General features: G+C 33.8%; 1 protein-coding gene across 1 annotated transcript in view; it reads right to left on the minus strand.

Annotated features, from left to right (window-relative positions):
- The window catches only part of LRRIQ1 (leucine rich repeats and IQ motif containing 1), a 113,059-nt gene that overhangs the window by 86,850 nt on the left and 11,461 nt on the right, over positions 1-14,748 (minus strand). Inside the window, exons 9-13 of the mRNA XM_050906076.1 lie at positions 14,239-14,389; positions 8,739-8,932; positions 7,817-7,944; positions 1,545-1,618; positions 1,153-1,246 (exon numbers count right to left, since the gene is read on the minus strand). Coding sequence (XP_050762033.1) covers positions 1,153-1,246; positions 1,545-1,618; positions 7,817-7,944; positions 8,739-8,932; positions 14,239-14,389 — 641 coding nt within the window. The remainder of the gene's footprint in view (positions 1-1,152; positions 1,247-1,544; positions 1,619-7,816; positions 7,945-8,738; positions 8,933-14,238; positions 14,390-14,748) is intronic.

Raw genomic sequence — 14,748 nt, forward strand, 5'->3', positions numbered from 1 at the left:
CAGCTCTTTAATTTTTTTTCAGATTATTATTTCAGTATGATACATCATTGGAGGGCAAAGAACAGCATTACTTTTTACATCTGTGTGTCTTTCATAATCATAAGAGCTATTAATTTTTGGTGTAAAGATACGAAATTCTTAGAACAAGAAAAAAGTCTAAGCTTCAACTAGTAAGGAAAAATCAACTCTTCATTCTGACTTTTTCTTCTTCTAAATTTTTTTCCTTAAAAGATGCTAAGCCAAGGATTCCTTGATATATTTATTATAGACACCACCCTTTCTCTAGCTATGTGCAGTGTCAATCTGTCACAGCAGCAAGACTGTTAAGCAGTGAATGGATGAAGTGATGGAAGGGAGTAAATAAGGAAAGAAAAAAAAAAAGACAGCAAAGCAGAAAGAGAAACACTCTAAGAAGCTATGTGATAGACAGTCAGAAACTGATGGTTCTGAGAAGGGCAAGTAAACAGTGTGAGAACATTATTAACCAGAGAAAAAAAATAAAAGTTTTAAACAGTGCAGATGAAAGAGAAGGAGAAAAAGGTGGAGTGGATGGTCATGTATTTGTGAAAAAGTTTTAATGAAATATAAAATAGGGTAATAAAGGTCAGACAAAACCTCAGTTAGAAAGTTACCACAGGTGGTAAACTTGTCAGGAAAGAGGAACAACCAGAATTCATGCTGAAAAAGAAGATATTGTGATCAATAGACAAAGAAGCAGTTACAAATAAACAGCACAAAGAAGGCCTATATCATCTTTATAATTTCTGCATTTGCCTAAAGAAATTGTCATAAACAAAAATACTCATTTAGGATAACAGTTAAACAGCATAGAGAGACCACTGTCAAGTTTTAGCACAAACTGCTTTTTATTAAGGTTCCAAGTGCTAGGTCAAACATCAAGATTTTTGTTTAAATGAAACTACAAACTGGAATTCTTAGAAAATAAAGATCATAGAATTGAATTGTATTTGTTATTTTCATATAATTCTCTTCCAATTTGTGGTTGTGTTCATACCTACTTCATTTCTACTATTTAACTAATGTATGTACAACAAGGTTTTGGCTGATTTTGATTGATAACCAAGATGTACATACACATAGTTTTTGGCTGATTTTGATATTTTGATTTAGCAAATTAATTTATTTTCTTACCTCCAATTCCTTTCTTGGAGAAGAGGATTTCCACTGAGTGACAACTCCCTTAGTTTATGACAGCCACTTAACCATGTAATGACACCTTTAAGGTCTGTATTGTAGTAGGAAAGAAAATTAAATATAAATTTGAATGCAGAACCATATTATTTCTCATAAAATCTCACATGAAAGTAAAATGTACTGAAATCATGAAGTACTACAAGCAATTCTGCTACCTGTACATAATAGTTATAATTAATATCTATAACATCCATGTTTGGAAAATATTTATGTGTTTTCTGTATACATGTCTCATAAATAAATGGGAACAAATCAAATTCAAATAAGTTTATAATTTAATTAAGTAGTTCTTATTTGGATGGGGTTTTATGTTTTTTTATAAAACTCACCTGACAAGCAGTTATTTTTGATATCCAGCTTTTCCAAAGATACAAATGAATTTAAAGGCACAAGCCCAGTGAATCTAAGAACAAAACAGAAGAGATTTTTTTTTCCATTAAATAAAACAGCAGTTCATAAACAGAAAGGCACCAGAATCTTTTATAGTTATGACAATGTACTTGTTTACATAAGAAAGTACTCATTTAGCTATCCAAGGTGCTAGAACTAATTACTGAAATTTTAACTTGAAAGCATTTCTTACGTCTTCTCAGTAGCTCAGTTTTTAATATTTACTCATTAATGTTTTGTTTTATGTGGTAAATATTTCATTCTGTTTCTTGCATTTAGTGCTGAGGATCTGAAATCTTGTAAAATTTACACAACTCAATTGGCTTTTCTTTAGACACCATAACTAGAATGAAACTAACAGAAGGCCCTGATTCTGGAAAAGAAATAAAATCTGTTTTTCCTCTTTCCTCTTCCTTCATTTCTCCATGCTCAAACTTCTTGTCAGTTTGTTTCTCTTCTCCACTCAGCACATTACTTCCTAGATCCTAAAACTAACATAATCGTTGTCACAGTTGTATTTCTTAACAGGCCAAGGCTGCACTGTCCTGTAATATATTTTTAGTGCTTCCTCTGTCTTACTACTTCTGTAAGACAGTGTCAGATAGGTGCCTATTATACAGACAGTTATGGAATTGCTCTTCTTGCGTATCAGAGCTTTTCCTGTGCAATAAAGCAGCAAAGCAGTAGTAAAACCATGACAAAATTCTTATTTGTAGTATTGAAGAGTAAATGTAAGGAAACTGAGCTGACATTCATCTGCAGAAAGGATTTGGGACCGTAAGATGTGTATTATCACTACTATTAAAACATTACCGTCCAGTGTTATTCAAGTTTCTTTACTTACAAACTTGCATTGGTGCAACTAAGAATGAATGTTGAATAGTTTGGTCAGCTGCCAGGCTATTTCCAAATATTACCTTTCAGATTAAAAAGTTTATTTTGTTTTATGTTAAATATGAAAGAGGGAGGAAAAATTAAAATCAAGATGCAAAAAAACCCAGTCTTGAATTAAAACTAGAATGTTTATGTATAAGCACATACTACATCAACTATATATTTTTAAAAAAAATACACATTTACGTAACTTGTTTCATCCCTGTAAGGACAAGGTCTAAGCATAATGAATGGTAATACCAATGGCAATGTGTGTGATCACTTTGTCACTGCTAATTTTCATGGAAAGCAGTATTTTCTGAGGGTTATAGTGCCTTTGAAAGCTATAAATCAGAATTCTTACAGTCAGAAACATGACCATGCAAAAAACCGAAACCCACTCACTCCACAAACTTAAAACCAGTCAGAGCCAAAAATGCTTATTCGTTGCTGAAATGTGTGACTATGTTGTGTTTCCAGCACAGGCATTACAACTGAAAGACAGAGCTGGATTTAACTCTGGTACACAAATTCTGGACCAAATGTTGGTTGTAGATTCTTTAATCTTATTGAAAATTTGACCATATGCAAAACAGAAAAAAAATCATTTCCACATTCAATTGACAAGTATTTCTATATGACAACATAACATTTTAGTAGTAAATTCAGAGAAACAGATATAAAGCCAATTGAGTATGTGTCACTATACTTCCATTTCTTTCTCAAACCACACTGTAAAGTTGTCCTGGTTCTAGTCCTATTTAGTTCTGTTACCTCCCTGCCAGTTTTCCATGGAATCAATTAAATATGAAGAAGTACTAACTCTAAAAAGCTTTAAGCCTTATATGTAGATCTGTACATAGTACTACAAATATCAGCATTTTGGGTTCTCATGACCAGTCAATAGTACATAAATATATTTAATATTTGTAACAAATATCATCATAGATATTGGTGGCTAACAGTATGGCTGCAAAACCTGAAAATCCATGATTCAGATTATAGATTCACATATTCAGAAATATCCAGGAAAATGAATGTCATACTTTGCACAAGGGACGAAAGATAATGAAGTATTTTTTTATTTATAGTGAGTGAGTTCTCTGGATCTTTATCAGTATATGCTGTGGTGAACTAGAAATTGTCTACTGGACCATCCTTGCCTGCCCTTGGCATTATGAGAGTTAAAATGTTTCCCTGTCATTCTATAGCTTTCCCTTTACTGACATTCTTTGTTAATTTTTTTCCTAAGAAAATTCAAACCAGAAAGACAAAGGACATTACTGAAAACTTAATACTACTTGACCTTGTCACATTAGCCCTGGGCATAAGAGAGATATAAATTACAAAGAAGACACAAAAGTAAAAGATATTCACAAAAAAGCAAGCTATAGCTTCCTCTTTCTGCTCCCATTTAAGGCTGTAGCAGGACAGGACACAGCCACAGAAACTCTATGTCAGAAAACAAGATTTAAGAGACTAGAATAGTTGCAAGTATGCATCAGAGAAAATAAAGATTGCTTTTCTGAACACGAATAGCAGTTACTGCTCAGGATGGTCCAAATCCTGCTGTGCATCTGCTTTTCCCCAGAAAAATTATCATTGATGTTAACGAGAGGTTAGCAGGAAGGAGGGCAAAATAATTAAAAATAAATTTATATTAATCTAGATCTTTAAGTAAAGCCCATATTTCTTTTTCATTCTTTAAAAATAAAAATATTTTAGTTTGCAATATTCACCATATTTATAAGTAGTAATCAAATATAATGTAGGAAATCTGTCAGTCAGCCACTTGTTTCTTGAATACTCTAGAAGGCAGTACTTCAGCTGTGTTGCCCATGGTGCCACATAGTTAGAGATAAACTTATCATCAGCAAGGAATTACTGAAAGTGATCAAAAAAATCTAGACTGGTAAGTATGGGATGGGGTAAACCACTATACATAACTTTTTCATTACTGACTTATTTCAATATCCAATGACACTTAGATTTATTATGACGACTCTGGAAAAGTGGTCAAATTCTCAAAACATGATGGCTTGCAACGACAGTGAGTTCAACTCTTACATCTGAGAAATTAGGTTAAAAACATAGATACTATACATATTTAAGTAGGGAGAACAACATGTACTAAGAAAGAATTGAGCTGGCTTTTTAGCATTTCTATTATGAGCCTTTTAGGAACAGTATGCATCTAGTTGCAAAAATATGGGAGCAACATGTTCACAAAGAATTTGATTCTAGCCAAACCAGTTTCTTAAAAAAAAAAAAAAAAAGGAACTTTTGAAGATGACTGCATTTTTTTTAAATATTAAATTTTTATCTATCGCACTTCCGCTATCTCAATGAAAAACAAGAGATAGCAAAAAAAGAACTTTGCTATATTAATGCCATATTAAAACAGAAATTTTAAGAGGGATAGGTTTGTCTATTTTGAAGTTGGGGGGGGGGGAGAAAGTAATGGCTACCTGAAGAGCAGATTGATTTAGTGTGTCACTGTAAAACTTTTAAATGAAAAAGACACTAACAAGTAAGCTACATAATTAAGTGGGATTACATGTAAGTATAAATACCACATGAACTCTTAACACACATTAAATATGTATTAATTTTAGTGCCGGGGGCAAGGTTTTTCTCTCCTACATCTAAATCTTTATCCACAACAGAAGAAAGAAGAAAATGTGCCTTTTTTAAAACTAATTTAACAGTTGTGTTCTCCAGCTGCTATAAAATAGAGCACAAATTTTCATAGTCTCAGTTCTGCAGTAACCAAGTCATGAGGATAGTCATCATTGGCTTTGGTCAATTGCACATTGACCAAGTATATGCTTTGTATGTGAAAGCCACAATAAAACACTTAATAAAAGCAGTAGTGGTGAAATAGCTGCCATTTTTATATTTGAAGGAGTTAAGCACTACCTGTTATATTATAATTCCTTGTTGCTAGACTGTAGGTTTAAAACAATTTTTTTAGTTTTATCTTTGGCAATTTCTGGTTTATGATACAGACAAAGCATCTCAGGAATCAAATATCCTGTAAATTAGTGTAAGAATTTTCTTTTCACAGTACTTCACTTTTAGAAAGAATACAGATTCACAGCATTACCATTATATGGTCTTCCTGCAATCAGTAAAAAGGAAATGGCACTCAGTGCACACTTGAAAAAACTTCATAAAATTGCACTAGCTGTAGGATAAAAGTAAAGAAACAGCTTTTCTTTCAACAGCTTACTCCATTACATTCACTGTTTCTATAGAACATCGAGTTACTTATGCTATAGCACACACATATGGAGCTGCTTATAAGTGTACATAAAGTGAGTGTAACAGAGCTACTGAAATGCCAGGAATTTTGAGGCTTTTAATATGCATTTAAAGCTATCTTGTCCTGTTTGTCACAAAGATTTGAGATAAGATCAAAGAAAGAATGGGAATTGTTTGGGGAGAAGGTGTGTGTTTATTTTCAGCACATCCAGTTTGCTGATGCAAAAATATGTGCTTTCTCCCAGTCCAGCAGAAGAAACTCAGTGGACCAAACACTGCATCTCAGCTTGGCCACTGGAAAACCAGAATGAGCATTACAATGGACATTAAAAACCGTAAGATCATGGGATAGGAGACTGACATAAGGTACATCTACATGGCCAGTCCAGCTCCAGCACAACTTAGATCCAGAGGCTGCATTCACGCTATGCCTGAGACTGAGCTCCTAAATTTGTTCTCTCCCTAGCAGCAGGCACATGAGGTCTTCAAGCAGTTTTGCAAACATTTTATTACACACAGCATAGCTACACCCTAATGTTAACAAAAAAGAAACCAGAAAAAGAGGAGGAAATTACAAGAAAGAGCCACATTACTGCATGTTCCACAAAAAGCTGAACAGGACAAGGGGGGGGGGGGGAAGTGAACAACATGAATTAAATCAATACATGTGATTCAGAATCTAACACTTAACAAATAATGCTTTTGTTAATCACAGGCAGGAAGCACTTTCTCCAAACTCCAGAAGAATTAATAAAAGAACAAAAAAAACCCTAAAAGCCCAGCAACTTGAAGATTAGATACTGTAAATATAGCTAGGTGTTATATTTACATCCAAGAGTTTAGATGCATACTACTTCATTAGAGATGATATAAAAACAATCTGAAAAGTTATATAAAAATATAGGTTGTATATACTCAAATAATATTAATTTTCCATGGAGGACATTCCTTATAATAACAGGACTCAGTCTTACAGATCTTTTCGCCCACAGGCTCCCAGCTACAGTTGACTCTGCTGAACTAAATGTCACATAGGATGGGATTCATCTGTTCAAATGTAGACACCTACTATGAGCTAGTCATTTTGACTCTGTTAATTGTCAATGAAGATGAACAGGCACTTGTAGGTTATGATTAGTCTCAAAGCAAACGGCTAAAAATGGCAGATGAATCACATTCTAAAAGCATCTCCTCTTCACCAACAGGAAAGTAAAGTGATTAGTTCAGAGTGTATATTCTGTATATTGTGTGCAACAGAGTATATCTTATTTGTTTAGCTGAGATCAATCTTGTTCAGAGTGAAATGGTCACAGTATAGAAAAATAATTAATTTATACTAATTTAAAATTCATTTTACTATTAACACATTGTAAATTATAATAAATGTTCCTTATTTTTTTAGCAGAATTTAAATTGAGAAAAAGGGGGTGGGGAAATAAAAATTTTGACTCTTGAATATCTGGTCATTCTAACTCTACAGATGTACAGATTAGCTTAGAAAATGAACAGAAAGCTAATTACAGAGTACTTGAGTGCATGATCTAGTTTTACACTGCTTGTCTTGATCCTTCTTTTTTATTTTATACCTTTCAAACCGAACCATAAGAGTGAAAAACTAAAGCAAGTATGCTTGTTTTGGAGGGCATTAACATGTGTATGTAAAATAAAAAGCAACATTCTCATTTGTCCTTTTTAACTCTAGTATAACATAGCCTTCAAAGTCTGCTTTGAATAAGCTAGCTGTGAAATACGAAGTTTGACAGACATACTCTAGAAACAATTGCTAAAGAAAGGAAAAAAAAGAAACATCATGGTTTTAATAATATCACAATGCTCAAAAATTACTTTCATAAAACATCTAATAGAAAAAATTACTTTTCATAGTTAATGCTGTTTCAAATTTTCTTAGCTAAAGGTAGCCAATGTCATTACTTGTCAACCACATATTTTCAGAGAATATCTGGAAAAGATAATGATATTTTAACCATACTGAGAATTACACTTTTCAGATAAGTGTTATGTTAGTAAATTCCTCTGTATCTGTTTTCTAAGTGGAAGAATGTTTCTTGCTTACCTATTTTGAGACAGCAAAAGAATCTGCAATAGAGGCAACCAATACAAAGAAAGCATTCTCATATCAGAAATGCTATTGTCATCCAAATATAGTTCTCTTAGGAGAACATGATTTTCCAGTCTTGGAAGCTAAATAGAAAAGAGATGGTTATTTAAAATTAATATTAATTAGAGAAACAACAATGGAATGCTTACCAGATGCTTTTCATAAATCATTACTAAATACAAGCAAAAAATACATTTTGGATATATGTATCATTTCCTTATTATGTATGTACCAGTTGTCACACATAATTTCTACACATCAGGTGGTAAGTATTTTTTCATGTCTTCTATCTAGTCTGAATAGTCAATATAAATTAAAAAAAAAAAGTAAAAAAAAAAAGTCAAGAGCCCAAGAGCCACAGTCTTACTATTTTATTCATGCAGTTATTTGCTGCTTATTGACAATGGTTTTCCTCTGTTGAATTCATAAGAGAATCATTGTCAGTAAATATGACTAAGTGTACAGTTAGCAAACTACGGTCCTATTTTAAATGCTGCAGCACAAACTTCAACTTTTGGAGGATCAGCATACATCAAATCAGCCTGAACTATTACTTATATGTAATGATAATAATATTTTGTTACATTTTAAACAAAGAATCAGCATCATATAATACAAACTGAAGACTAGATGCTATAAACAAAGGAGGGAAATATAATTACTGAGGGGCCAATTTTTCATGGACTTCGGAGCAAGAAAATACTTAACTGCTAGCCATTTGTATCTTTGAAAATTCTCCCTCTAATGGGGGGGAAAAAAGCCTACTTAAGAGCATGAAACATCCCACAGCAAACAAAGAGCACATGATCAGCATTCTGAAAAATATGACCGTTAACAAAGACGTATGCACAACAGCCACTGAATTCAAAGCTTTTACCTCCTGGAGGTTATTGCCTTGCAACTTCAGAATTTGAAGTAGGCCACAATTCTCAATGCCTTCAACTTGTGCGAGATGATTAAAAGAGCAGTCTAGGTGAATGAGAGTAGGTGCCTCACAAAGACCTTTTGTGCTGATTAACTGATTATGGTCCACAATTAATTGCTGAAGATTTTTCAATGAGTCCAGACCATCTGAAAATTAAAGATTTTAGCTGAATTAAGCCATAGTGAAATAAAAACCTCTTGGTTTTCAAGTACTAAGAAAACTCTGAACATTCAATATATTTATATTATCTATAGTAAAAATTAATATTAGTCCTGTATAAGGTTTAAAAATAATTACTGTATTTTGACCCTATCAAATACACCATGCGTACAGTTCACAAATTTCTGATCCTGTTAACCAAGCATTAATAGCAGTTCATAACCCCTTCAGCACTTCTGTTGGAACAGAACATTCTTTTAGTGATAAACTATACTTACTAGGCTTTAAGCACTTTATAACTGCTACTCAGAACCTATGGGCTCTATGAAATGCTAACAGCCCTATTAAAATCACCCCTCAGAATGGAAACAGTATCTACGTTTAAAAGTTAATTTTCATTATTTCATTTTTAAAAGTTTTTTTTTAAGTTACCAGCAAGGTGAGAACAAATTGTGTTAAAACTTAGGCCAGCACCAGCTCTATTATTTAAGTGCATCTTGTTTAAGGAATTATGTCATAAAATATTTTTAATAAAGAAATTTATAAAGAAAATTTAGTCTTTCAGTATAAAGCTATACTTCTATAGCCATTACACTCTCAATAAACTTACTCCTGCCAGCTAGTGTAAAGAACAAGAATGTGTGTGATCTCTAGCCCAAAAAGATGCAAAGGAAAAGGTTCCTGTCAGCATCTGTTTCTTTCACAGAATGTTTCCCAAATCATCCTCTGACAACAGCAAAAATCACACTGTCTTTCCATGGTCTTACACATGCTAGATGTTCTGCAATGGCACTGATGCCTCTGACTTGCTGCAGGTACAAGCAGTTTTTCTGTATCTCTGTAGTAAAACTCCTTTGAAGGGACACCCTTTACAAAATACATCTAAAATAAGGAATTTCTGAATTTACTTTTCTTGCATGTATTCTTCACAGGATTATTCGAGGTAATACTTTGTCTCATCTTTTTCTCACCCAAAACTTCCCAAGTTCCCAAAAGGAAGTTGGGTGAACTTTACAGAGATGAATGTCTTTGTGATTGTCCTCCGAGAATAAATTGGATTATGACACCAGAGACCAGTCTGCACCATAGGTTATTGAGAATACAGAAGAGGAATTAAAAAAGAAAATGAATAAGGAGAAAAGAGAAGTAAAAAATTAAATGCCAAAACTAGCAGTACATTTAAAAAAACTCAATCAAATATAGGCCTTTGAATCATAGTAATTTAAAAATGGAAAGCACCTAGGGGAAATAACACAATCACCTGATAGTAAAGAGATATCATCCTAAATCTAAAAAAAAGTCCCATACTGTAACTTCAAAACTGTGCTTTAGGAAATAAATATACAAACCTTTAATTACTCTGAAAGAATTTCAAACATGCCCATGACATACTATCCTGACTGCAAGATCCTGGTCTGTATTTTCTTTTATGCTTGGATAAAAATAAAAAAGGAACCAGCACCATCTAGTGGTCTCAAAACCATTTCATTTCAGACTGTTAAAAGTAACAGCTCCCAAGACTTCCTCACAAGAGCAGTCCTTAAATCTCCACTTTTAAGTTATCAGCATAGCAGTACTGGAAACTTTAAAAGCACTGAATTAGTCTGGAGTGGGACAGAGGGGAGAGACTACACACACAGCAAGAAAAGGCAAGGAGTTAATACAGGATCTGGAAATTTCCTATTCTGCATGCTGCACAAAGCACCTTTTTTACATCTCCTTCTCCTCATCTGTCTTGTTTAATTAGACCGAATGTCATTCGGAACAGACATGCCAAGGCTACATACAATGGGATCACAATCTATTCTGGAACTATCAAATGCAGTCCAACAGAAACACACACAAGAGACAATAATGTAATACAAACTGATGGTATTTTAACGTTTCTTCCGCACACATGCAAAATTAAAAATAAGTGTGAAAGTCTTCTGCACATTTCCAAAAGATATTGTCTGTTTTACATATGATGCAACCAACAACAGCTATAGCAGTATATGGGAAAATGCATTCTCTTGAAAAACATAGGGTTTCAGCAAAATTTGTGGAGAACCTTTATATACATAGCTCTTAGCAATTTGCAAAGTACAGCTGGAGGCTGTTAGCTGGGGACTCTATCTTAACTATCAATGCAGTTCTGAAGTAACTTCTATGTGTGACAAAGATGAATGATAAGAGAGGAGTGAAAGCTGACAGTGAACACGAAGATGAAAAAACACATCCAAAGAACCCCAAAACTGAAAGGTGTTTGATAAAAAAAAACTCTATGTGCTTTCTTAAAAAGAGTAGGTCCAAAGAAGCATTTACAACTATCCACCGTTATGCATTGCTATTCTTAGCACTGCCAGGATTTTAACCAACATACTATGGCAATATAGACACCCTTACAAGAGCGTATTCTATGACTTAAGTCAAAATGCTACTTTTTGTGTAAGAAAATTTTTAAGTAAAGCATTCATCTTCCAAATACAAACCTATGCACTGAACTTCAGTGTATTACTGACACAATTACTTAATTTGTGATCATGCATTCTTAAGTGGAAAAGCATAATTGAGACATATTTCTCATACTTTTACTGTTATTTTTAAGGGTTTTCTGGCAACTCTAATTTTTCCCCTACTGATGCTATATTTCAACGAGAGAATAAAAAAAAGAAAAAAAGAAATCATAGTATGCTTGAAGTTTCCTACAATAAGTTATTAAAACAGAAGTATTACAAACATAAATAAGCCTTACTTCTTAGGAAAAAGCCCCACAGCCTTTGTTAAAGCTGAATGAACAGAGAACATTGCACAGCACTGCAGCTTCCAAAATTGCTAAGGGACATCCTGCAAGATTTACAGATGGGAGGGATACATTAACTTCTTAAAACCCATAAATCCATTTTTGTGTATTCTATGTGACTACTCACAACCAATATGTTATTGTATGAAATAAATACTGTATTATGCATTTGTTTTAACCTGACATCCTCAAAGCAATTCTGGAGAGGAGAAAGACAGATTCCAAGCTGATTTTTGTGAACATTTATTTACCCACTCAAATTCATTAGAGACTCAGTAAACATAGCACCACACTGCACAAAACAGAAAGTACAAGAGGATTTTACTCCGCTTGGCCTGTACAAAGATACTACATTCCACACAGATGCCACATTCCTAAATGTCATCCACTAATACTACGTCATTCTTACAGTAATCTTGCAGACATTTTTATCAAATGAGATAAATCTGAATAAGAAACTTATCCAGCATTATTGGCCACAAGGATATAGATGAAGCTTCTTTAACCATTTTATTTTATTGTTCCTCATTAGGGTACTGATATGCTTTTACAGTAAACACTGATATTCCAGCACCTTTATTCTCAGGTATTATAAACTCTGTTCACAAATACTAACATTCCAAATTCGCATATATTAGCAAAAAATATTAAAAATATCAACATTAAACCCTCTAAATCTACAGATTTTTTGGTAAGCTTTCCCATTTCCTGTTTGCTATGCCCTTGATATTTATCATGGAATTGCATAATCCATGTTCATACTGTTTCAGTCTCTTTTTTTTCCCCCCACAGTGGAAGCCATTTCTTTATATAAATGTCTTATGTGAATGCGTTTCATCCAGCAGCTTAATCATTGTTTTATACTATTTTCCTGCTGGACAGCAGGAAAAAAAAGTATGTCCACATACTTTAAAGAAAATTAAAAGTCTAAATCCAGACAAATAAAATCAAAATCAAAATCTCCTTATCTCCTTTCCATTCCCAGCTCTGCAGTCCTTCCAAGTAACATCTTTAGATTTAGCACATACTAAGAATACAACTAGAAAGTCACCTTTTCAGGTTTCATGTTTCAATTTATACAAAATCAATTACTTCATCATATGCAATTTTTTTTTCTTGACCATAAGATTTTATTTCAATGGACAAATCTCTGAAGATTGACCTCTGTTAAGACTATAATACTGAAGTTATATAGTCACCCGTATTTTGGTGGCCTTTACAAATTTCACAGTATGTCATGCACCAAAACCCAAGTCCCTAGAGTATAGGGAGGCTGTTAAATCTAGCTCTGTTCTATCTGCTGTGCTGCCTTCTTGAAAGAAATTTGCTGCTTTCAAGCATTGAGAGCTCCCTTTAAAGTAATGATCTGGCAATTTACTACTACCTTTTCTCAACTGTTAATGTTGCTTTTGATGGACCACTAATGGTATTCCCTCCATACATCATTCTAAAAACAAAAAACTGGCTTCTCCACTTACATACAGCAAAGCTCTTGGTTATTTTCACTGCACTACACTTTCCTGACCTTTTGTCAGCAGAAAAGGCTCTGGATCCTGATTACATCTATACCAAATCTACATAACACAAGGCTCACAATGCAATATTTTTGGCTTGCCAGAAGCTGAGACACAATATATACCCCTCAGGCACTTTTCAGTCCGAGTGGCAGTAAAAGCAGAGAGGCAAACACTTGTTCACTACATGAAAAATTCCTGGCTGGCCAACAGAAAACATCTATCTCCTGGCAGAAAGATTTCATGTATTTATGCATTTGTTGAGTGGTCTGGGTGCATGTAAATTCTAACTGGTTGACTGCATGCTAAAGGTACACCTGTTGCCTGCCAATTGTTGGACCTAACAAATATAACAAACTACTTTTGTAAATATAATACAGGTTGGCACATCCGCTGTGCCTAAATGATTCACACAATTTTACCTTAGACTCATTCTTTTTTCCAGCTTTGGGGCAATGAGCAGCAATGAAGAGCCAGAGCAGGAGTGAAATGTATAGAACAATAGTTCGGAGCCAGAATAGGCAGCATTTTAGTAGAAGGAGAGGCCAGTGTTAGCATGGTTCACAGACTCAGACAGACAATACGATTTCTATATATAACTACTTACTGTGTCAGTCAGGAACACACTGGAATTCTCTGCAGTTGCAAGGCTAGGCTATATACTAATTGTTTCTGTAGATAAACTGAACTCAGGTTACTCACATATTCCAATTCAGTTAGTGCAGATAATATTAGGGGCCCTTCTAGAAAGATTTTTAGTTCTCTCTTGCTGACAATAGTTATATGACCTGGTAGATGGAATATATGGCAGTAGCTAAGCCATACTACAAATAAATGTGAAGTTGAGTATGCTTTAAAATGTAGGTCTGTTCTGTTTCCTCATTCTCCTTGGGCTTAGCAGCTGGCTGGCCCTGAATCCAAGGGAAGTATAATACTGAATATAAACAGCACAAATATTGTTATACAAATTGGAATAATTTTTTATTAATTTTCTTACCAATTCGAGTGATTCTATTGTAGGAAAGTTCAAGATTTTGGAGATTTATGCAGCCATCTAAGCCACAAACTGATGAAAGATTGTTCTTATTCAGAATCAGAATACGCAGATTTTCTAGATTTTCACAGTCAATTATCTGAATGTTGTTTTCCTGCAATAAAGGAAAATTAGAATATTAAATAGCATCTGAAGTGAAATAGCAGAATTAAGTGTAAAAACGTGGTAGATTGTCATCATTGCTTATTTTAATCCTAAACTTCTAGCTAGGAGTAAGGGCATCTCTTTTTTCCATTAGGAAAATAAATTGATGAGTCATAGAAACTGCCTTTTGCGTCCTGCTGGGATAGAACAAAAATGTATCTCGAACTTCATTCTGGCTCTGAAAATGCCCAGAAGTGGAAACAAAAAGTGTAAGGAGAAGTTAAGGACAGAGTGGTCTTTTCCATATACGCTTTCCTAGATTCCCAAATGCTGGGAGACTGAACTAAAAACTGCATAGACACCATCATA

This window comes from Gymnogyps californianus, chromosome 1 (genome assembly GCF_018139145.2).
Source record: "Gymnogyps californianus isolate 813 chromosome 1, ASM1813914v2, whole genome shotgun sequence".
Classification (NCBI taxonomy): domain Eukaryota; kingdom Metazoa; phylum Chordata; class Aves; order Accipitriformes; family Cathartidae; genus Gymnogyps; species Gymnogyps californianus.